General features: G+C 41.1%; 2 protein-coding genes across 2 annotated transcripts; both read left to right on the top strand.

Annotated features, from left to right (window-relative positions):
- Positions 1-17,548, top strand: hells (helicase, lymphoid specific). Its single transcript, XM_068726821.1, has 23 exons — positions 1-265; positions 558-655; positions 1,330-1,448; positions 2,454-2,576; positions 2,677-2,718; positions 2,834-2,861; positions 2,987-3,042; positions 3,134-3,175; positions 4,135-4,362; positions 5,291-5,473; positions 5,647-5,784; positions 6,008-6,204; positions 7,597-7,690; positions 8,418-8,579; positions 8,925-9,067; positions 11,083-11,227; positions 11,344-11,427; positions 12,533-12,652; positions 12,742-12,858; positions 12,951-13,110; positions 15,836-15,932; positions 16,068-16,144; positions 17,224-17,548. Exons 1-23 carry the CDS (start codon positions 258-260, stop codon positions 17,310-17,312), a joined length of 2,550 nt encoding a protein of 849 aa, XP_068582922.1. The 5' UTR covers positions 1-257; the 3' UTR covers positions 17,313-17,548.
- A 1,283-nt stretch (positions 17,549-18,831) lies between these two features.
- On the top strand, positions 18,832-22,952 carry calhm3 (calcium homeostasis modulator 3). Its single transcript, XM_068718202.1, has 4 exons — positions 18,832-19,118; positions 21,080-21,207; positions 21,316-21,443; positions 22,319-22,952. The coding sequence occupies exons 1-4, from the start codon at positions 18,832-18,834 to the stop codon at positions 22,766-22,768; spliced, it is 993 nt and encodes a 330-aa protein (XP_068574303.1). The 3' UTR covers positions 22,769-22,952.
- Positions 22,953-24,722: the final 1,770 nt, after the last annotated feature.

Below are 24,722 nucleotides of genomic sequence, written 5' to 3'. Positions count from 1 at the left end.
GTGCTTTCTGCAGAGTAGCAGAGGAAAGTAACGTTAGTCTTATCATTAACGTTTGCATAGTTTCAGATACAGCATTCTTTTTTTAGTTTACTTTGATATCCGCGGCCCTGCACACCCAGAAAGGACATTGAAAACTGTTAGCTAGCTAACTTTAAGTTAGCGTTACTTCAGAATTACCTGCGTGTGTAACGTTAACCCACGTTGCAATCTTGTTGAGCCAAAAAAACCATTTTTTTAACCCAACGTTGTTGGTAACTATGAGCCGGTAAGTTAAATCGTTTTTCTTCCGATTTTCATTGACTGAACACAACAAATCTCAAGGTGTAACGTCAACTTTTAATTGTAACGTGGCTGTAATCTTTTTGTCGATGCTGAGAGTCGTCATAAATGATTATATCGTATTTACAGATATTAAACAGCCACCATGTGTAGAATGTAGCTCCCCTGGGATACAGACGGTGTGGTCTCAGTCGTGTTCTGCAAAGTGACCTTTGAGTTGAACCAGCAAACAAAATTCAGCAACCTGTTTTGATTTGTGTGTTTCGTCCTGCTGATAGCGCGAAGGAAGAATCTCGAAGTGGGTCCCCTCACTGCCCAAAACCCGACGAGTCTGAGGAGCCGCTGGGCACAACCATGGAGACTGGAGCTGCCAATGGTCGGTCACAAAGTACCCTGGCAAAATCAGGAGTTTTTCACCATAACACGTTTCACGTTCTTTTGTATGACATTAAGGCAATACATTTTTTTGTATCACCAGTTTCCAGAAGTGTTAGGTTTTAAATATGTAAATTAGACATTATCTTACCAAATATGTGCTCATTTTCATACATTTCCAGAACCTTGATAAAACCAGGTTCAAATTGTTGTTTCATTTTGTTGATCTATTGGATTCAAAAGTTTTTACAGAGGGAATTTTGGATATCTCTTTGTCACTAATAAAACAGCAATACAAATACTATTTTACCATGGTTTTTAGGAATATCATGTATTAATCAGGCAATGAATGATATCTGTAAAAACCTCTCAGTAAATACTTTGAGAAAATAGATGGGAATGAAACGGGAAAGTTTTGTGTATGTACTCTCAGTAGTAGTACTGAAGTGGAGATTTCTGTCTGAGAAAACGGCCTTTAAAGATATGTTTTGTAAAATGACAACAATACAGGTGAATAGGATGGGGGGGAGACAACTAAAATATAACACCATGAAGCTTCCCGAGTTTATTACTGACATTAAGACAATTCTTTCTTTTTTTTTTTATACAACAACTTTTTCTGAAATGTTATGTCAGCTTGACTATCACTGTTTGTTTGTTTTTTTTTCTTTGAAGACATCGGTGTGAAATGTGACAATGCGACATCTGAGGTGGTCATCACCAAGGAAATGGAGGATGAAGAGAAGAAGCTGATGGAGGAAGGGGAGAGGAAAGAAAAAGAGATCATGGAAAAGGTGTGTTGCTTATTAATTCCTTGGGATGTGTGCTCTCCCCCATTTTTTCCATGTTTGTTAAACTGCATCATGTCTAAGGCTGGGTATTAAATCGTCTATACCACTGAGTATCAAAAGTTGTCCCATATCAGACTATGTTAAAAGAAGTTATTGTACAGCCGCTTGTGTTTAACCTTGATGTGTTTCGAGAACGCTTTTTCCTCAACGTCTCCGATACCTGAACGATTGGACGTTATTGAGTACCGATCCGATACCTGGCAGTTAAAAAAAAAGAATGAAAAGAAAATGTACACAGAGTAACTTAACTCGGTGTAAATCGTCACAAATTCTAAATGTTATCCTTTTATAAAGTCATTTATAGTGGTTATTTTCATAAAAACGCACAATTCAAATTATTGGGAAATAAATAATTATATTTTTATTTAAATGTTTGCTTTGATTAAATAAAGAAATCTTGTCATTGGTAGTTTTAATCATGTATTATAAGCTGCTAATGCTAGGAAGATCTCATAATTCCCTTTTTTATATCCATTTTATATTGCTAGAGAAACATCTCACCTTATTATTTTTCTTTTTACAAGATAACATTTGAACACATCATGATAGTTAGAATTTATCTTTGCCCAATACGTTAAGTGAATAGAGCTTGAACGCATCATAATGCAACTCAATGACACCTCTGTTAACATTAGCTGTTGGCTCCGATATTTAGCCAAGCAGGACTGTGCTGCCCACTGGCAGCTAACGCTAAATAGCTTCTCTGATTAAAGTACGAGGTATCTGCTATTCCCAATGTAGCAGTATCAGGGATATAATATGGTGCACAAGAATGTTCAACCACAGGTGTGTAGTACTACTTGGCACACATGCCCATTTTGTAGGAGAACCTAATCCTCAAAAGTTAGGTATTGAAAGATAGTCATAGGTGCAAAGATTCCGTGTGGCATTGGCACAAGTATCAAACTTGACATTATAGGTATGCTTTTATTTTTTGCTCACCTCTAGGTCCGGCAAACACAGAAGAAGAAGTCTCATGAAATGCGGTTCAAGAGGCTGCAGCATTTGCTGCAGAAGAGCAACATCTACTCCAAGTTCTTGCTGACTAAGATGGAGCAACAACAGAGCGAGGTACAGTTTGTGTGAACGCCACACGGTAAAAACCTGTGCTGGTTGTATCGCCCCTGCTGGCTACAAGTTTAATCACACTCCTTTTTATTTCTGCCTGCAGGAGAACCTCAGGAAGGAGAGATCTGAAAAGAAGGCCAAGAAGGTGAGGAAAGCTTTAATTAATTTTAAAAAAAGAAGAGAAAAAAAAGCTTATCATGAAAGTACTGTTCAAACTGTATTCATAGAAGTTTATTTGTTTTGTTTTTTTTTAAATGCAGAACACAAACGGTGCAGAGCCAGAGAAAGGTGAGTAGATCTTCTGATATTTGCTCTGATGCAAAATATAGCATGAACTGCTTTAAGGGACTTTCAAATCATGATATGTATGTATATGAATGTGACGTTTTTGACTCAATTCCCCATTCGATTAGATAAAAAGAGGAGGAGGGATGATGACTACAAAATAGCAGACGTCATGTCAAAAGAAGTAAGGCCTTGTTCGACTTTTTTCCCTGTTTTTGCAAATTTGCCATTTACTGATCTGCTCTCATTGGTTCGGCTTAATTTTTGTCTTCCAGGAAATCTTGTCGCAAGCCAAGAAAGCAAAAGTGGAGGAAGCGGTAATGGCTCATTTTATTTTTTCCATCTGGGGAGATATGTCAAGTATTTTTTTTTTTTTTTTTTCAGACAGGATCACGATTTTATCTCTATTCTTTTCCATACATCCAAACTACTATTTCCCTGTATAAAATATGGAGCCTAACAAGGTCACAAAACAACACACCAAATTCCGTTCCACACTTTAATTGTCTTTAAAGTTTGTTTAAATGGTTATCAGTCACTTTTCGAACCACATGAACCTCTCTTTGCGTCGGCATAAATGAGATTCACCGCACAGCCGCTCATTTCAAAGTGAAGCGCGTCACTTGTAAAGCTGTTTACTTCGTTATTTCCTTCTTCCTAATAAAACAGTGGTGAAAAACACCAGGAGGAACTGCTTTTAGTTGAGTTTTCATCAGAACAACGGTATGACTGTTAGCTGCATGTCGATTTAATCGGAGCTCACGATGCAAGATGTTTGTTACCGCGTGGTAACTCAAGTGGTAAGTTACCACGTGACCAGTCTCTTACAAAAAAAGTTGTGTTTAAAAGGCCGTCTTTTTACAATGGAGTCTGGCGCAGGGCTCACTACACATTAAACACACTGGAGCTACATTACATCACTTCCAGTGCGTTTGAGGATTTTATTTATTTTTTATTTATTTTTTTTATATATATAGCAGCAGCAGCTCTAATCATTTAGCAGTGGTGTGGCACAGCTGTACGCAGGGAAGACACTTTAGCCATAGAACTGCAAACTGATAGAATGTGCACTTTAGAATAATACCGTCTAGATGTAAAGGCAGATTTTGGAGGAATTTTAACCGTTCACGATCTAATGTCATGTCGCATACCCCTAATTTCAAGATGTATAATAATCCAGAAGAGGGAATGGAGGTGTAAACTGTATATAGAGAAGTAGGGTCATTGAACGTGACGCATCCAACCATGCTTGTCTATATCAAACATTTCTGATCAGGACAAGGCGCCGGTCCAGAGGAAACTCGAAGCCGAGGACATCGAGAAGATGTGTGATTCCAATGTGGACATCAAGAACCGCCTGTCGCAGGCGATGCGAAACAACACCAAGCATCTGCTGCATCCCGACAGGATGGTGAACGGCGAGCAGGTCCACGCCCAGCAGCCGCAGCTCTTCACCGGAGGGGTGATGAGGTCCTACCAAATAGAGGGCACAGAGTGGCTGAGGGTGAGTGGTTGACCAATTGTCATAGTTTAATTTGTTTGTTTATTGAGTCGAAGATGATGTTTGTATTCCAGTTGCTTAATACGACGTTACAGAACCTTTTTTTTTTTTTAACAGATTGTAATCAAGTCAATTTTGATTTTGTTCCGGGATACTTTAAAGTTACTGCGAGGAACTTTTAACCATCACAATTTAATACCGGTGCCTCTATATGACCTACACAACTAAACGAGACCATCAGAGAGCAGACCGGCTATTTCTATATAGTTATTCTTAATGCTTGTCATCTGTGCCACTGGGATTCTGAGCGAAATCGGACGAAATCAAGCAGTTTCACCAGAAACCTCTTCAGCGGGCCACCAGCAGAGACCAGCTCACAGTTCTCAGACCCAGGTCCGGCTTCGCTGCCGCCTTTAACCTGCAGGCGGTAGCTCTGGCAGGAGGAGAGCTCAGCGTCCCAGCCAAAGCGTCTCCTCCTCAGGCCATGAGCAGAGCTTTGATTGCTACTCCGCCGGTCCCGCTCGGTGCCAACACCACACTGCTTGAGACCCAGGCTGTATTGCTGGGCCCTCTGTAGGGAAGGGGGGCCCGGGAGAACCAGGACCACACATAGCAGACTGTCAGACACCTGCTGCCATAAAATGAGGTTTTCTAGAGGGAATCTGGTGCTCGGAAAAACACTACCACTTTCATCCACAGGGACTGCCAAAATCAACACAACGTGAAAGCTCCTTTTAGTAACTTGAATATAAGAGAGACGACGACTTTTGGTGATGTGACTTAGCAAGTGCATGAGTTACTTATTTAATTAAAGCTGCAGATACTTGATTGTGTAATGCTGTTTTCCTATATCTTTATTTATTTTAGCTTTTTGAAGTGAGTGATAATTACTGTGCGCTGCTGATGATTTAGCCCTTTTTTTTGCTCTCAGATGCTGTGGGAGAACGGCATCAATGGCATCCTGGCTGACGAGATGGGACTGGGGAAGACCATCCAGTGCATCGCTCACATCGCTATGATGATAGAGAAGAAAGTGATGGGCCCCTTCCTGGTGGTGGCCCCTCTCTCTACTCTTTCCAACTGGATCAGCGAATTCAAGCGCTTCACGCCAGAGGTAGGACGTGACTCTCGTCTTCGTCTCGTGGAAGTGTAAATTACTTTCTTCGTCTGGCTGGTTCTTTAAACGCATAAAAGTTGTAGATTTGCAGGTGTATTGTTGAGTAAAATAGACCCGCACCTCGTCTGTTGTAATTCATCAGTCTGAATAGTGTCTTGTGTTCGTCCCAGGTGTCGGTGCTGCTCTACCATGGCCCCCAGAGGGCCAAGCTGCTGAAGCAGATCCGCAGACCTCAGGGGGCCCTCAGCATGTGCCCTGTGATTCTCACCTCCTTCGAGATCGCTATGATAGACAGAAAGCGCTTACAGGTAGGATCTCTGCTCATCCTTTACCAAACAGTTATACCAGCTCAGTGAAACATGCAGGTTTTAGAGAACTTCTAGCAGGCACCCTTCACCATTTTCTGACATTTTAGAGACAAAACGATCAATCCAGAAAATAGATATAATAAATAATTGAGTCGCCGCCTTTATTTCACTGTTGTCGCGAGTGTTGTGTAAGAAGTCGGGCCATGTCTGTGCTCCCCTCCAGCACTTCCAGTGGAAATACCTGGTAGTGGACGAGGGCCACAGGATCAAAAATCTCAACTGCCGGCTGGTGCGGGAACTGAAGTTGCTGCCAACCGACAACAAGCTGCTGCTGACCGGCACGCCGCTGCAGAACAACCTGGCCGAGCTCTGGACCCTCCTCAACTTCCTCCTGCCAGAGGTCTTCGACGACCTCAAGAGGTACAGAGCTACGCCGTTTTCTGTTGCCGATTACAGAGTGCTGGTACCAGTGAAACTCTAAATTATTTTTCCAGTTCTGTGTAAATTGTTTATTTAATCTCTTATTTTATGTTAATGTATAACAAATTCAGTATCAGAGTGTTTACTCTTCTTTAACACAGTTTTCACTCATCCTGATCTTGGGGGCACCCACATAGCGTAGCACTCATAGACTGTATATAAGAAGTGGACATGGTCATCATGACATCACCCACTGGTTTGTGGCCTGCTGTTTTGAAGCATCGACTTTACTGTTACCGTCTTGGGTTAACCCTTCCCACTGCAGTGTTTAATCATAATTCTCGCGGTGCCTACATTGCCTGAAGGCAATATATGAAAATAAATATTTTATTCAAAACACTTCCAGAACTGAATCCATATTGTATTCAACCCCAAAAAACTTTTTATTCACTTATTTTTATTGTGAATACATTGCAGTACTTTTCAATGTTCAAGACAAACATTTCAGGTTCAATCTTTTTTTCTTTTTTTCTTTTTTTTTAAACTATTGGCCTGGATTTGGCTCCATAGCAGCGCCCTCAATCACAGTAAGCCCGCCCTAAAGCAAACTCCACTTTATGGTCTGTTTTACTGCAAATGGACCATAATTTACTAAAAGAACATCATGCTGTATTAAAGAAGACATAAAACTTGCGATTGAGACTATAAACTCATGTTTACTGAGAAGTAGGGTTATTTTCTCATAGAATACCGTACAATCAGACTTGTTTTTGCAACTGGAGGAGTCGGCCCCTGCTCGGCTTCTGTCGGCACTTCATCCCAGTGCTAAATGTTTCTATGACAGCCATATCTTGATAACATCTCACCACTCTAATCACCGTCGTATGGTAGACTAGTATTGCTCCTTTTGCTTTGTATTATCTATTTGGGCTATTCAGTTTTACTTTACCAAGCGGAGGATGTCAGCTTCATACTTTGTATAGATTTATAAAGAGATATAGATTTTCAACTTGAAGCGTTCAGAGCGGCCACACAAAAAAAGTTTACGCTGGCGCTCTGAAAAAGACGCTTTGTAAACACGGGCTCTAATTCATTCAAGGGAAACTTTTTTCAATCTGCTATGTGTCACTGAAAATGAACACTTTCCCTGGTGTGTGTGTGTGTGTGTGTGTGTGTGTGTGTCTCTGTGTGTCTCTGTGTGTGTGTGTCTGTTTGTCTCTGTGTGTCTCTGTCTCTGTGTCTGTCTGTCCCCAAAAGTGCTCTGTATCTCGCTAAACTTTTGAGCCTGCCCACTTTTTAGCGGTTGGATGTGACGTCTATGATTCATTTATGTCTGCTCAGCTTTAAGTCATCTCTTAAGTTTAACCCCTTGTCGACCTGTCTGCCGTGCAGCTTTGAGTCGTGGTTCGACATCAGCACCATTGGTGAAGCGGAGACCGTGGTGGCTACTGAGCGTGAGCAGAACATCCTGAGCATGCTGCATCAGGTCAGTCCTCCTGAACCATCACTGATCAGTGCAGTCATGGGAGACTATTGCAATTACCTTGACATGCTACCATGTGTTGATTGAGTGTGTTAAATATAATAGCATTGGTGTTGATCTGCTTCGTGAGTATGGATAATTTTTCTGTCCTGAAGACACAAACATGCTTTATTCTGAATAGAAGTAACATCACGTTATAAACTTTTATCATAAACATGTATAGACTTTTTTGATCAAATGGTGACTATATCTTACTTGAATTGATCCCCTTTTAAATGTGTTCACACAAAGCAAACTTTGTTTTTGCTTGGGACAATTTCATAACAAAGTCAACTCCTTGCCAGGCGGTGTAAATACGAGACATTTGCGTGAGAAGTTTGCATGGCGCCATCGCAAAAGCCCATCAGCGTTGAGATTTCCTCCTGTCTTTGGCGACGCGACTTTGCCGAATCAAAAATGGAGGAATAAAACTTTTTTTCAAATCTACATCATTATTTCAGGATCCTTTTAATCTGTTTATTACACTTTTGCGCCTGGAGGGAATTTCTTTAACTTTCATACAAGTCCACCTGGACTCGAATGTTAAACTGATTTTGAAGTTTTGTCAAAGGTCACCATGTGCAAAACATTTGCCTTGCCTTTTAGTGTGAACTGTTAAAGTTTTCTGTGGTTACAGGAGAAAAAAAAGTTTCCTTTTTTTTTTTTTTTTAATGTTTTCTCATCGTTTCAGATCCTAACTCCGTTCCTGCTGAGGAGGCTGAAGTCAGACGTGACGCTGGAGATTCCTCCGAAGAAGGAGATCATTGTGTACGCTCCTCTGACAGCCAAACAGGAGGCCTTTTACACCGCCGCGGTCAACAAAACCCTCGCCAACATTCTGGGCCAGGAAAAGGTCTGTGAGGACTGTGAATTGGTCTCTGTGGGTTTATTCTCCATGAGTTCTGTGTTAAATACTCTTTTCAACCTTTTGCCAGGTCAGCATATCAGCTGATATTGCAGATATACTGTATGCTGATAAGTTAAAGTTCCACTCTGCAACTTTCGTTAGGAGAATCTTCCTTTCTAAAGATAAAGTTTAATATATGTCTAATGTGAAACAGTGAGCTGTGTGATAGTTGAAAGCTGCAACACAAAGAGCTTAAACAGTTAGTGACGGGCGTCTGAGCTCGGCCTTCATCAGTGCAGTCCAGTAAAAAGCAGAGTGACTGAAAACGCCCACTCTCTTGGTTTTATTCAGTCAAAGGCTCCCGTGGTGTTGTCGTCAAGTGGGCGGCCAAAGCGCAGTTGTCAAAAGGTGTTGGACTACAATGAGCGATACAGGGATGTGCCGTGCGACCTGGAGAAATATCTGGAGACGGTCCAAAAGGAGCACGATCAGAGGTCAGTGAGCATACCAGCTGCACACGAAAAATACTGAATAGATTACTCAACTTGGGTTTCATTTCTCTATCTTCTTAATATCACTTGCTTATTGATTTATTTTCATTGATCTCCATAGTCTGTTTTTGTTCTCAGCCATATAAACTGTATGTTGTTTGAAAGCCGGTGGTACTGATTCTATAACAATCCTTGCCATGCTTTGAAGACACGTCCTCTACAAAGATGATCTCCCCGATTGCATGAGAAGCACAACCTGTGGCTGCGTAGCGGTCTTATGAGCACATGTTGTGCGTTTTTTTTTTTTTTCTTCATTTTTTTTTCTCGAAAATCTATCATCCTCGATGTAGACGCGTGGAAAGCCCACTCGAAATTGAGTGACACCGTCGTGGTGCGCAAGCATGCTCCGACGACAGATAAAAATCAACTTTTAGAACACCACAGTGAGCTGGCAGTTATCTCTTCTTTCGTCAGTGAATATCAGTCTATGGTAAATTAATGGAGAAGTAAATAATTTTAATTCAGGACTCTCCAAAGCCTTTAGTTTAGTCAGTGACACTTGATGCTGAATTATTGCGTCGTCGCAGCATGCAGGTTTTTACACACACACACACACACACACACACACACACACACACACACACACACACACACACACACACACACACACACACACACACACACACCTTGGCTAAAACGATGAAAGCGGCAGACGCAACATGTGAACGGGCCCTAACGCTGCATTCACATGGAATCAGGCAGAGAGTAGACAGACGGATAACACCTTCTTGACGACGCAGGAAAAACAAACAAATCGTCGCAGTGAATGGCCGGGCACAACTAAACATTGCTATAGTGTTGGATAAATATTAAAACTTTTAATTGCATGATTTTCTGCGATTAATTGCATTGTTATGCGCAAACTCCAATAATGAATTCAAAAGTAGTGTATTGCGCACTTTTATTTTAAAAGTGCTGCTATATGAACAAAATTGCAATAACATTTGGTTTGCAAACACTTCAAACAAATAAGGTGCTTTTTAACAGCAGTATTCCCTTTACACAGTAGCAGTTATATTTCTTGCATCTGTGCTAAGTGTGCTGACTTTATTTGAAACGTTCCACTGCTGTGCAACATGAATAAAAAGTTCCGCGCACGTTTTAGCAAAACTCTTCTGTTTTCATTAGTTAGAGCATGTGACTGCAGCTCCCACTGTTCATCAATATAATGCACTGTAACTCCGCTGTAATTATGGTTACCCAGCGATGTCCAGTGAGAGCAACAGTTGATGCACGTTGTAACGCCGTCGCTTTTGTAGTCCTCACCTTTTCATACAACTTGTGTATTCTTCTTGTGATGGTGCATCTTAAGGGAGGCTCATACGTGCCATCATTTGATGCTATCCTGAAGGTGCATTCACACCAAACGCGACATCTTCCACAATACTAATCGGCTTGCAGTTTATAGCTATCCACTTCGCTATGGCATTTGTTAGCTTGTCTTGCTTTTGTTTATCTATACTTCTCCCACACACTGCATCCAACGTAGTCTGCCGAAGCCTCCCTCCACTGTTTGTTTGGGTGTGTGATTTGCTGGCATCAACGGTGTGTTTTGCATTTTTTTTTAAACTGCGTTAATGCGCGATAAAATAATTGTCGGTGTTAATTAATTAATGCGTTAAGTTGCCCAGCACTAATAAATATAAATAAAAGTGATTTTGCATCTACTCTTTTATGTAATTATTCTAGTAATGCATGTAGCTTTAAAATGCAGTTTTCTCTTATATTCTGCTTGCGTGAGGTAACTAAGCAACGTTGGTTTGTAAATTCGGAGGACGGCAAAAAGTTAAAAATATTTTAACTTTGGACGTCAATGCCGTCTACCGTCGCTGGGTATTCTCTGCCGGCCTCGCCTAATTTTACTGTCGTGCTCTTGTCCACTAACATGATATCCATTTTGCCGTCTGCCTGATTTCCATGTGACTGCAGCGTAACTTGACTCCTCTCATCTCCTCCAGCTCGTCTCCGGTGCTGGATGTCCAGAGCCCGCTGAATGCCCTGATAAGCTTGAAGCTGCAGAACATTCTCATGCTGCTACGGAGAACATGTAACCACCCCTACCTAGTGGAGTACCCCCTCGACCCCGTCACACAGGAGTTCAAGGTAACCTACAGTAAAGGTGGAGCTACAGGTTCTGTTTTAACTTTGGAACGTTAGTTTTGATCTTTCTCCTCTGCGACGAGTTCCCCTCCTCACACACTTGTGCGTACGTTCTGCAGATTGACGAGCAGCTGGTGCAGAGCTCCGGAAAGTTGCTCGTACTGGACAGACTGCTGCCTGCACTGAAGGAACGGGGACACAAGGTGAACCATGACCCAAGTACATGTCAGCCAAAGTGGAGAATTAATGTTAGTCTTTCAAGCTAGCTATTGATGAGTAGTCCTGCTCAGTTGTGGCCCAAGTACTTGCATTCAACCACTGGTAGGTCTGGGAAGTTTACGTTATGTTTACTGTAAGAGAAATCAGTCATACCCTCTTCTTTTTTTCCACCAAAATTATCACCATTATGAAGGTTTTTTTAAACTCAAGAAAAATGCAAAAAAAGAGGCCATAAACTTCTTTCCTACTGTGAGTTTGACGTGTCGATGCACCGGCCTTTCAATTTTAATGGCAACAGTTCCCCATCGGAAAGGGCTGTCTGTTGACAATGCGAAGCGGGGAAAATATTTTAAGTATAGTGTACACTTATACCGATACTGACTTTATTTGGTGGCTAAGTGGCGGGGAACTGAAGCCGTTAAATCTCTCTCCTCAAAGTTACAAGACTCCATTCACAAAAACAGTAATTTAACCCCACACAACACAGGAGTACACGTACAACACCACTTCAAAAAATCCTAACTAACCCTTTCAACTATTTCCAAACCTAGCACAGCTAATGTTGACTCAGCTAGCGCTAGCTTTCACGTCACTGCCAATGTGACGTGGGCATTTCCATTTGGAAAAACCCGGAAAAGAACAGCGATTGAGTTGACCTTTTAAGTCCAACAAGAAATGTACGTTTCTAACGTGCTTAAATATGCTTGAATGTTATTGTCACACCTGGCAATCAACATAGAAAAGATCAAAACAATGATTTAAAAAATATCCAGATGTCGGGGAAACAACTATCACATTGTAATTGGAACACAAATCTGTTCAGAATCTAATGATTTTGGCCTGAAAATAAGCAGTCGCAGATCATTTTTTGCAATGAAAAGCTAATGCATATATCTTATAGTTGTAAATGTAAGCCTATCAAAGACTTGTGTCTATTACCATCATAATTATGCAGTAAAGCGATGTAGCATGTATTAGCGCTGTAAGCTCAGGTACTGTGTCAACCACCCTGTGCCCATGCTGTTTGTCATCTTGGGTAGACTCCATATTCTGACTTGTTTGTGTGATTGACTCGTCATTGTGGTCCAGATTCTGATCTTCAGTCAGATGACGTCAATCCTGGACATCCTGGTGGATTACTGCTATCTGCGGGGCTACCAGTACAGCCGACTGGACGGCAGCATGTCCTTCGCCGACCGAAATGAAAACGTGAGTTTTGGAACAACGAACTCGGTGGACGTCGGAGTGTCTCTGTAATTACTATAATCATCAGGTTGTTTGTCGTTCCCTTCCCCCAGATGATCAAGTTTGCCAAAGATCCTCAGGTGTTCCTCTTCCTGCTGAGCACCAGAGCCGGAGGACTCGGGATCAACCTGACGGCCGCCGACACAGTCATCATCTTCGACAGTGACTGGGTGGGTGCAGATCAACAAATCAAGTGTGGTAAACCTGTTTCTGAAAACGGTGTCAGTCAGTGTGTGCTGATGCTTCGCTCCGTCTTTCTCAGAACCCCCAATGCGACCTGCAGGCTCAGGACCGCTGCCACCGAATCGGGCAAACCAAACCGGTGGTGGTGTACCGGCTGATCACGGCCAACACCATCGACCAGAAGATCCTGGAGAAGGCCTCGGCCAAGAGGAAGCTGGAGCAGATGGTCATCCACAAAAGTGAGTGACTGCACTTCAAAGTGCCTTTTTTAAAAAAAATAAAATAAAAAAAAAAAAAACCTCTAGAGCGCGAAAAAGTGTCATCATATCTCGGACGATCAAACAATGTAAAAAAAATTTAATTTATATTTTTTAAATATTGTTTCTATTGTGATCTCTCGGAAAAAAATTAACGTCATTTGGACAGCTTTACGTTCCTTGCACATGGGAGTCTGAGTATAGCTAGGCTGCAAACAGCTGTTTGGCTTCGAGAGCAAGAACACGGACCTGCTACGGTACACAGAAATGCTTGAACGCAATGTTTTGTTTCTAGACGTTAGTGTAGGAACAGTCTATCTGTTGTACAACATACGACGGTTAAAGGAAAAAAAATCTATGGAGGCTGTATACACCTTACATGCAGTAGTTTCAGACCAAAGATGTGGCGTTATTATAGACCTGGTCTGTCCTGTAAAATGCATTTGTTAGAGAAATTCACTTGAAGCCGATGTAAAAGTAATTATCACAGGACATTTATTCTTGCAAGAAGGAGACAGAGTTGAAACACATACGAGTCATGTATCAAGGCTGCTCAGAGGTCTGTCTCTGATATTTATACTTCGGATAACACACAAGTGCGTTTGCACAGAATCATTTGCATAAAGCTACGTAGCATGTCTTGAACTCGCCCCTTCCGCACAAGCAAACGTTTAGTGAGATATACAATCGCCCTTTACAGAAGGTCACAGTGACTGCTAAACGAGGAACATCTGAGGATAACAAGTGTGAAGAGAGTTCACACAGGAGCATTCATTTTGCACTTAGGCTCTTAGTAAAACGAGAAAATACTCAGAGTAGCAGAATGCAAAAATAGGCCTCACCATTTGATTATTTCACATGGACTATAAATTTATTGCATTATCAGAAAACATGCTATAATGTGATATGTATCGTTATCACGATATGAAAAGACCTGCAGTGGGATAGAAGATTTCGGCCATGTCGCATCTTTTGTTCGCTCATTTTCTTTCTTACAGTGAAGCATGACAATCGCAGCACATTTGCATCACCTGCCTCCAGATCAGCCAATAGGAAAAGTAAATTGCTATAGCTGGGTTTCAAGTGGACGTAGTCATCATGAAGTCATCCATTGGTTTGTGGACTGCTGTTTTGAAGCCTCGAGTTTGGCGATTTCACCGTCGCCAGCTTGGATTATGACCGTTTATAATCAATAAACAGAAGTTACCATATTTGTAATGCGGAGGCGTGACGTAGAGACGCTGTATACGGCTCTGGTAGCTGCAGCGACGTGTCAATCACAGTAAGCCCGTCCTAAAGTTGGTGGATTGTGTATTGGCATCAAAGTTTAAGTTGCGTTATGTTAAGGCTAACGTCCACTGCATGTGAAACTTTGTCGACTGTTAACGTTCGTCATTATCACGATATAGGAGGAAAAAAACGTAACTTAATGAAACATGCAAAGTGTTCACGCGGTCACTCATTAACGTTAAACCGGAACACCGGCTGATCTGGTTGCAGGTTGTTGTTGTTTTTTTAACTCAAGGCAGAATGAGGATGATTTTGTGGTCATAACTTTCATGACCACGAAAAATGAGGCCCAGATACTGATAAGATGATGTGGTCAAAGAGCTTCAGGAAGAGGATGCTGTTTGTGTAGCGCAGCTTGACGTGGGACTGAGATGTAAGTGGAGCTGGGCCTGGCTTAAGGTGGAGGTCTAAACAGATGTGAAGGGAGAGCAGTACAGCTTCCCGCTCTCACAGTATTAAAAAAAAAAAAAAAAAAAAAAAAAAATACGGCAGGGTATGCTAAATGCAGCCTCTGCTAAACTACAGCAACAAGGGCACACATGCCCTCTCATCACACTGCCAGACAGAAGTGCACCGGCAAAAGGTGTACACTGTAATGACCACAGCCAGTGTACTTCCAGACTCAACAGTCCCAGGTACAGTTGCTCCCAAGGGCCCTGAAGTAATGAGTGTTAAGGTGCCTGTACCTTCATTACTATAGCTTCAGGGGGTTGCAAATGCAGAGGTGTGTGTGTGTATAGATTATCATTTTAATTTAGATAATTGAACTGGATTGAATGCATATTAATTGCAAATGGAAGCTAGGCTACAATTCTAACAGCTTTATAATAACGGAAGTCCATTAATATTAAGCCATACAGTAACAGGGTTCAATGAAAACAAATCTCTTTTTTTTATAGGCAATGGTTCTCACTACTTTGTTTTTATATGACTAAAACGTTTGAAAATGAGACCTCTGTCTCAATGGATTTTGTCTACATAAAGGTTGATAATAATGATTGAAAAAAAAAAAGCTAAATAGCCAGCTGTTCAGCTAGAGCTGAAATACTGATTAATAACTGAATAGTAAATTTGTATTTTGCTGAAAGTAAATGTTGTCTTAATTTTCTTCTCGGAGTACAATGGAATACTACATTTTAAAGCTCATATTTAAAATAAAATTCTCCTGGGGGAGTTTTTTTGTATTTGTTTTTACCATGTAAAGTACCTTCTTTCTTTTTTCTTTTCTTTCTTTTCTTTTTTTTAATCGCTATACAAATAAAATGTATTATTACTGTACATTGGTTGCAGCTGAAACGGCAGTAGATTAGTATTTTATCATGCACCGCAATTTGAACTGCAAGCACTGGGTGGTCTTAAGTATTGTCCAAATGTGGACTTGCAATGATAGTTTCTCTCTTGCTGCTTTCCTCCACAGATAAGTTCAAAGGCGGGAAGGCGGAGCTGAGCCACAGCAAGAGCTGCATCGATCTGGATGAGCTGATGTCGCTGCTCAAAGCCAGAGGCACAGAGAAGTAAGAAGTCCTCCTCCGCTCTAAACGAGTGCAAATGTTTAGAGAACGTAAAGAGGACCCGAAACTGTCTTTTGAAATGGGAGCAAACTTCCCAACAGAAGTGGAGGGTAACGTTTGTCTCTTTGTCCCACTCAGGGAGGTGAAAGCATCAAGTGGGAAAGTGATCAGCGACATGGACCTGCAGCTCTTGTTGGATCGCAGCGACTTGCTGGGTGAGGAGTCGCGGACATTCCACGATCTGTATATTTGTATCAACGAGCGGTCATGTGTGTTACAGTAAAAGCACCTCTGCAAGGGGCAGATCACAGACTCATCGCAACAGGTCAAAAACGCCCCTTTGGCAAAGCGAGTCTGGTAAAACAACCGGGCATCAAACGGTCAGCAGTAGGCTGGGTAGTGGAGTAGCCTCTTGTCCTAGCTGGGTTAGCTTCCATCGTGGCTGTGGGCGGGGATCATCTCAAGGGCTGCTGTACCTTTTCCGATGTTGAGTGTATTTTGTGATATGCCATAAGTGCTCCAGTAATACTAGAGATAATAGCGTAAGACTCTTAAATCCTACAGAGAGGAACATATTAGTGTATGGCGCGATCCCCTTCTGTCATCACTGGAAAATTATCTCTAGAAAAGAGTGGGAAGCCTGACTATAAGCTTTACTGCTGCCACCAAGTGTTGCTTTTTTTCAGAGCAATGTCCCAGTAAAAACTGTTACACACCTGGATTGGGGTTTTTTTCCATGCGATTAAGTCTCATTTTCATGAGTACTTTCGCACAGACTTGCAGATATAACGTGGCGAAAAAGTGACTTTATTTTTACCGGAAATAGATTTTTCTGAGCTTTTGCACTACAAATAAAGGCATCAACCTTTATTGTAAGACTTTGAGGATTGTAAAACAACAAAAACTCTGAGACTCCGTAGTCGGAACCAAGGCGGCAAATTGTATTATTCCTTTCAACCTCGACGAAGGCAGCGCAAGAGCAAATCCACTCTTTCTGTTCTTACCTTTCAGCCGGAGACATATACACTGCGGAACTGCTTACCATAAACAAAAAATGCAAAATTAGTAAATTTGCCTGTTTGTTTTGTGTAAAGGCCTTAATTTTAGATAAATGTAACACTAGTTTTATTCATTAGGGTGAAATGAACCTTTAAACGTGTTTGTAAAGTGAAGACAGTTGACTCTCACAGTACACTGTCTATTTACATTGATAACTACTTGTAACAAAATCTATCATGATTTTGGCTGTTTTTAAACCAGTGAACTGATGCAAAGTTTTACTTGTATTTTTCAGACAAAGCAAAGGAGACGGTGAAGAACGAGAAGGCGGGAGTCTTCAAAGTGATCGATTCCGAAGAGTCGTCGGAGATCACGTTAATCTGAGAACACTCACTCGTTTGTAGACTTTTTTTTTTTTTTTTTTTTTTTTCTGTCTTTTACTTCAACAGTCTCAATAGTACAAAAGTCTTCGGCATACATGTTCTTTGTCTTTTTTTTATATAAATAAACTATGATTTCATGCGGCATAAAACACATTGTCCTGTCAGGTTGTGATTTGTAGTATTGAGTAGAAATGCTCTCCCTTTTCCTTAAAAGACCAGTTCTTAAAATGGGGCGTGTGTGTGTGTCCCCCCCCTCAGGGGTGATTTGTTCAATCTTAGTGATAAGTGGCATAGACTGGACAGTGACTATTTGTCTATTCCATTAACTTTTTCAAAAACTTTTGGGACTCTTAGAATTTCGTCACTTTGAGCAACTCTTTGTACTAAGATGCTTTATGAATACGGCCCCTGATCTTTACACGGTACACGCCTTTTTCATTGCATTTTTCATTCAAACAGTTTTATTGGCATGAGCAAAATATGTTGTTGCCAACCAGTTTACAGAGATTTATGTATTTTTTGACATGGTACAGTACATATTAAATACACAGGTGTCACATATGCAGGTTATTTATTATACTGATGTAGTCTGCACTTGGACTGCTATGCAATACACTATTTAGGATCATTTAATACAATCACTTAATACCACAGAGATCCACCCACCCAGTCATTCATTCGTCCATCCACCCACCCATTGACCCATCCATCTATCCTTCCGTGCATTGAACTTTCCACCAATCCATCAACCAACTCATCTACCCATCCATCCATCTATCACACAAACAAATGTATCACATGGTAAAAGGAGAGAGAAGGGGAGATAAGTCAGGAGTGGCTGGATCTAAAAAGACAGTTGAGAACAAATTACAATGAGAGTTAGTATTTAGCTGATAAAAGATGTGGCACTAGAATCATTTCACTTTTTGTTTGTCCTCCAAATTAAGTGTTGGCTGGCATGTTTACAATATATCTGCTTGTCTCTAACTGCTCATCTTGACCCAATGGATCATAACCAAAAGGAATGAGGGCCTAAACTATGAACGTCAGGGATTATTCTTTAGTAATTTAAAAAATAAAAAACTACAGCAGTGGGGATTGATCTTCTGCACAGTCTCATATGCTTTGAAGTTGAGTTTCAGGCCCAGTCATGACTACAATAAAGCCCTACAAGGAACTACTGCTGTAAAGCCTGTGAGGCAGGGTGTGGCCACAAAGCTCTGTCACCTGCTCGCGTCTATTCATGCATTCTCAGACTACCTGGATCACTGCAGGACTCACTCCGTAGCTGGCATATTCCCACAAAAGCTCAGGTTGTTTACTGAAACTGCTTAAATTGTGTATTTAAGACTTTTCCTCACCAATGAGTAGTTATTGAGGTAAAGATAATTTACTTTCAAGCATATTTCGTAGAAGCTAAAACATTTTTGTAACCATTACAACTGAAACTGTATCTGTTTTCATCACTGGTTTTTACTTCCACTCTGAACATTGTCTACAGGCTACAGTATATTTAAACTATGGAGCGTCTGAAGTTAGTCCTGCAGTACTTTCAGTCGAACTCTGAGTCCATCTCCAATGGAATCTGTATCATCCTGGCCTTAGTCAGTGTCAAGCTCTACACCAGCTTTGACTTTAACTGCCCGTGCCTTCCTCAGTACAACAAACTGTACTCTCTGGGAGTGATGATCGTACCGCCCATCATACTGTTCTTCCTGGGGGTCCTGGTCAACCGACATACAGGCGTCATGATGGACGAGTGGATGAGACCTGTTGGGAACAGATCCAAAAATCCTGCTGTGGTTAAGTGAGTCAAAAATGTACTTCTTTATTTACTAAAACAGTATTTATGATATCAAACACATGGAATACAAACAAGCCAGATCATCTTTTTCCTGTATACCAGAATGATAATGGTTGTATCCAGACCTTTCTTTAACGGTAATGCAGCAGTAAATGTTTTTGGCATTGTGTTCTGGCTTCCGTTTGTAGTCGGAGTAGTGTTGACCAACTGCATTTGAGTAGACTTTTGGTTTAATGAAGGTAAACAATTCGAGTGGAGAGCAAAAGAGATGGAATGCATTGACCGAAATGCAATATTGGAACCCACTGGTGATGACTACGCTTCTAATTGGTTTAAAATGAGCTTGTAAACTGTCAGCTTGTGAAACAATCTGGTCGTACACGTCATCTCTCACCTCCCAACTTTAGACACCACATCTCAAGTTGCTTATCGGACTGCAAAGAGAAAGTCTTGGCCCAGGTATTTGCTGGCTATAGCGGAACCACAGATATATAGCCCTTTTGCCCCAAGAGGCTTATCTGTAATCAGACCCATAGCCGATGGGTTCTGAGATTGTTTTTTGGGTCAATGCACTGAATCAGTTTCTCAACAGGGTGGGAGTCATCAGAAGAAAGATATATGTAGAATTGAATATCATCTGCATAATTATATTGGGGAATATTGTTATTATGAATGATATGAGGGAGGGAGCATGGAAAGATGAAATAAAACACTGCGAATTAAGCTCTGTGGGACCCATAGAAATAGAATAGGAGTTGAACGGACATTCTCATTCAAATCAACGTAGCAGGATGGTCAGAGCGGCATCCATTTTTATGTGTATCAGCTGAGGTGAGGTTTTGGTGTAACAAGTCGTAACAATGGTTCATTCACAACTCTTGTCATGGTTTAGCACATTGTTATCCCCAGATGACTGTCAGCTTTGTTTGGCTGATTTTCTGTAACCAGTGTATTAGTGAAGCATGATGGAATTAGCAAGCTATCTAGCTAACTAGCAAACAGCTGGCTAGTGAACTAGCTTGCTAATTGTGCCATGCTTTAATGCCACATTGGTCACAGAAAATGAGCCGAACAGCGAGCTGGTGCCCGCAACAGTACTGCATCTAACGGCTCCTCAGCCTCACAAGGAAAAGCTACCCAACTAACTCGCCATTTTCTTTTTGCATTAATGAAATGGTCACGGAAAGCAGTGAATGTCAGTTCTACTCCTTTCTTTCACTCAGTCTTTTTATTTTCAGTTTACACAGGTTACATGCTGCATGCCACCCACAAACAGAACAGCACACAACATACCTACCAACCCCACAAACTACCAAAACCAGACACAAAAACAGAAACAACAAAACAAAAACAACCCCCCCCCCCAAAATTGATAGAGCTGAAGTTACAAGCTTATAAGAAGCTCCTTTTTAAAACTTTGATGAGAGCAGTTTTAGTAACGTGATCGTGACAGGGACCTGACTGGAATATATTATAAGGGCCATTTGCAATCTGCTGATGTTTTAAAGATATCCCCAATGAAGGGGAGATTGGAGAATCTGTAAGTAGAGAGTCTGTAATAACTGATGACAGCGGTATCCATGGAGGTCTTATTTATCACAGCAATATTTCTCTATATTATATCCCTTTATTTTAACTTTAACACTATTTTATGTCTGAGATTCTCACTTTTTACTTGCACAATTTTCTTTGGATACATATTAAATGAGCATTGTTGGATGAAGCCTGCGATCTAAGATCGGTAATTGTTATGCATATGACAATAAATAACCTAAACTTAAAAACTTGGAACAGTGAGCTAATCCTTTAAATCCAGTATTCATTATGTGCTATAGATCGGCCAATATCAAATCAAAGGACTGTACTTTTCCTGCATATGTTGCTGACACTATGCTAAAGGTGATATTTGAGGGTCAAGCTGTGAAAATTGTGAGGATAAAAACGTGTCCGATGTGCTTCTGCAGGTACCTGTTCTCAGCCATGCTCCAGAGGGCTATGCTGGCACCAATGGTGTGGATCCTGGTCACTTTGATGGATGGAAAGATCTTCATCTGTGCCTTCAGTGTTAGTGTAGACCCTGCACTCTTCTCAGGTATCAGCAAACACATGCAACATGCTTCAAAGAGGAACACATTCAATGCAATCTATAATGTTACCGTTGTTGCATAATTGGTTTGTATGATGTGGTATGTTTTCGCAGGTTTGCCCAACAATACAGGTCTTGATGTGATCAAAGTCATGGCCAAAGTGCCCTGCAAGGAGGACATTATCTTCAGGAACAGCTCTTTCCGCAAAGCCGTCTCTCGTTACGTTCGCTGCTATTCTCAAGTAAGCTGTTAGAGCCTCATCATGCATACAAACATCTTTGTACTTATCATGTCATGAAGACCATCAATCTCTGTAATGCTCTGCTCTGTAAGATCAGGGTCAAGGGTTAGTATATATCTGGTCTGATCCGTGGACAGTATAAATGGATGAAGTGTCTCCTCTTTCTCCAACTACATAAGTTTTAGTAATCTCTATAAAGATTCATTCATATGCGTTATTTTTTTGTTTGTCTGTGTAGTTTCGACGAATCACATTCAATCAGGCTTTCGTTAATTAATAAATAGCATCATATTATTATTATTAGCATTGAACAGACTTGACATTCCTGGAGATGGCGCTATGCTGCAATTGACCCTTCACTAGGCCCCGCCCCCGCTTCTGCTCCGTCAAGCTGTAGGAGCTACCGCAGAGCCCACACTTTCACTAACGGAACCCCCTGAATAAATGTTTTGTAATTTATGGAAAATCTTGCTAACGTTAGTTAATGTTGTGCTAACATCCTCTGCAAATGTTAGCTCCACAAGTTTAAATTAATCTATAAAAATGGGGAAACCAATCATAACAGATTAGAATAGATAGGATAAAACAAAGTATGAGAAAACCCACACAATCACAAGATATACATAGTGCCTATCCTCAACCCTGGAAAAACGGACTTTCACATTAAATGCTGATTTCGCATTTGATGCTGCAATGCTGAATTGTTGACACACTAGTCACCTGATCAGACTTTTGTAACCTCCGTATGTGGGAGTATTATGAACAGTTGGTGCTACTGACAGACGACTCTTTGTGCACTCATCACAGTCACTTCAGCAGCACATGACTGACAGCTTTTGTTGGCTTTGTTTGTTAATTTTCTTCGCCCTGTCTAGGCAGTCGGCTGGTCTATCCTCCTTTTCCTGATTGTACTGGGAGCAATGGGACGCCTCGTCAAGCCCTATTTCGACGACCACGCCGCCTCTCTGCAGACACGCTACTGGAGCAACTACCTCGACGTGGAGCAGAAGCTCTTCGACGAGACCTGCGTCCTGCATGCCCGCGACTTCGCCCGCAAGTGTGTGGTGCAGTTCTTCGAGGACATGAGGGAGGATGCTGTGCTCCGTCTTCCCCACCCACTCTTCGTCACTAACCCCAAAGAGGAGTGGGAGGATGAGGAAGAGGAGAGACTTCATGGGGTGTCAAAGCAGGAACAGGTGGACCAGCTTCTCAACAAATGGTACTATAGTAAACCTGAGCTGGATGTCACAAGGATAGCCCACAGACCCAAAACATGCGTTACCTGGGAGGACCATAACGGGAAGACTTTATACTCTGATGTGTAGGACACAATGTGCTGTAAAGCTGTAGGGTGAATCATGTCATGACTTCACTATCATGAAGCTATAGCGTCATGTTAGGTGTAGGTTACCTCTGTGTAGCATGGCCGTATGCAGGGTTTTAGTGAGTGATCCACACTACAATCTGCAAATGAACGTTGGCTGTGCTTAATTATTGTGCGTAAAGTAAAAGCTACTACATGTCTCTATCAACCATTGTGTTAACTGCCTCTGTCTCTTTCTCTGCGACTCCTCACTTTCTTGCCAGTGTATTAAAAATAATTTGGTAAAAATGATATATTAATTTTTTTTATTTCATCCTTATGTTTAACCCAAACATTTTGGATTTGAGTCATAGAAGTGTGTCTTAAACAGGACAAAAACGTAAGACAAATGTGTTTTCTAATATGTTTATACGATAATACTATATTATTACACAATAATTATGTTAGGTGTTGAGTTGTTAATTGAGCCCATAGGTTCAATTGTATAAACCAAAGATCATATATATTTCTGTGGTAATGAATAGTTAGGATTGCATAAGGTAAGATGTGTGTGTGTGTTGAACAGCACAGGGACATCATATTAATCCTAACCTGGGCACAGTGGGTAATACCTGCTCTTCCTCTCTCATCTCCAGCGCCTTCTCTCCTTTTTCACTCAGTCACCACAGCTTGTTTTTGACTTCTAAAAAATACATTAACTCTTAGGGGCCAAACCATTTTGCGAGAGTAATTTGACTATGTTAGGGTGTGACGTCTTGCTGGTTTTGCATACAGGTTGTTGACGTGCAGCTCACTCACAAAGATTAATGGAAACATGCAAATGGACGTTTGGAACCAAATAACTCTAGTTTACAGACTCTCTCAAAGATACTATTTACTACTTCATTGTATTTAGATTGCTTTAAAGATGCACTTATAAATATTTAGATATTAACATATCAAATCTGTGTATGTGTGACATAGTTACAACCACTGTTAACTTACACCAACTCTGCAGTTCCCCTCATCGCTATGGAACCTTTAGCTTCTTAGCAGCTAAAGACAAACACTACTTTAAATGAATGATGATGATGCTCCGCAACTGCTGGATGTATAAATAGGCAATTGTTTGCTAACATATTCACCATTTTAAAGTGAGACTATACATTTTGAAAGAAAATTAGGGGAAAATAGGGGTGGCCGTGGCTCAGTGGGTAGAGAGGGTCGTCCGGCTGATACGAGTCCTGTGCCAAAGTGTCCCTGAGCAAGACACTGAACCCCTAACTGCGCTTCTCAGCAGCCCACTGCTCCCAATAAGCTAGGGATGGGAAGAAGAAGAATACAAATTTAAATTTCAAATAACATTCTTTGTCTTGCAATTCAATTTGAAATCAAGAGAAACAAAAGACACTGTTGCTTATTTTAACACTCTCAGGGGTTGCGTTTCTACAACCTCACTTTGTCTGATATTACAAGTAGTTTATGTTGGCTAATGTTAGATAATGTAAGCTATTTTTAGATATTGTTGTTGGCCTCCTACTGCTTCTTATCAATGTTCTAATCGTCAAAGCTCTTCGTTTACTTCTGAAAGCAAGCATATCCATTTATTTCCTAAAAAGCTAAAAGAGTTGCACGTCGAAGCTTAGCATAGATGGGTGACAAATCAAAGGAACAAGACTAAAAGTCTACAGCTAAGCTAGCGGCTCTGTGAGGCTGTGTCGGCACCAACCAGGGGGCCACTCCTCCGGTTGCAAAAGGTAATAGGATTGGCATTTTTTTACTAAATAGTTCTGGAGTTTTCCCCTGAGAGCTACCTTCAATGGATTTTTAAGTGACGTAAGCTACGCCAATGTTTAAGTGACGTAAGCTGTCCGAGTGGCTATAGTTTACTTTCGCTAAGCGCTCTTAGATTTTTAGGTAAGAAAGAATAAACAACTCAGTTACAAGCCACAATCATACAAACGCAAGCAAAATAG

The sequence above is a fragment of the Cebidichthys violaceus genome, unplaced genomic scaffold (genome assembly GCF_023349555.1).
Source record: "Cebidichthys violaceus isolate CVI_PGR_0920_01 unplaced genomic scaffold, fCebVio1.0.p SCAF_10, whole genome shotgun sequence".
NCBI classification, from domain to species: domain Eukaryota; kingdom Metazoa; phylum Chordata; class Actinopteri; order Perciformes; family Stichaeidae; genus Cebidichthys; species Cebidichthys violaceus.
This window is presented reverse-complemented; position numbering and strand designations above follow the sequence as displayed.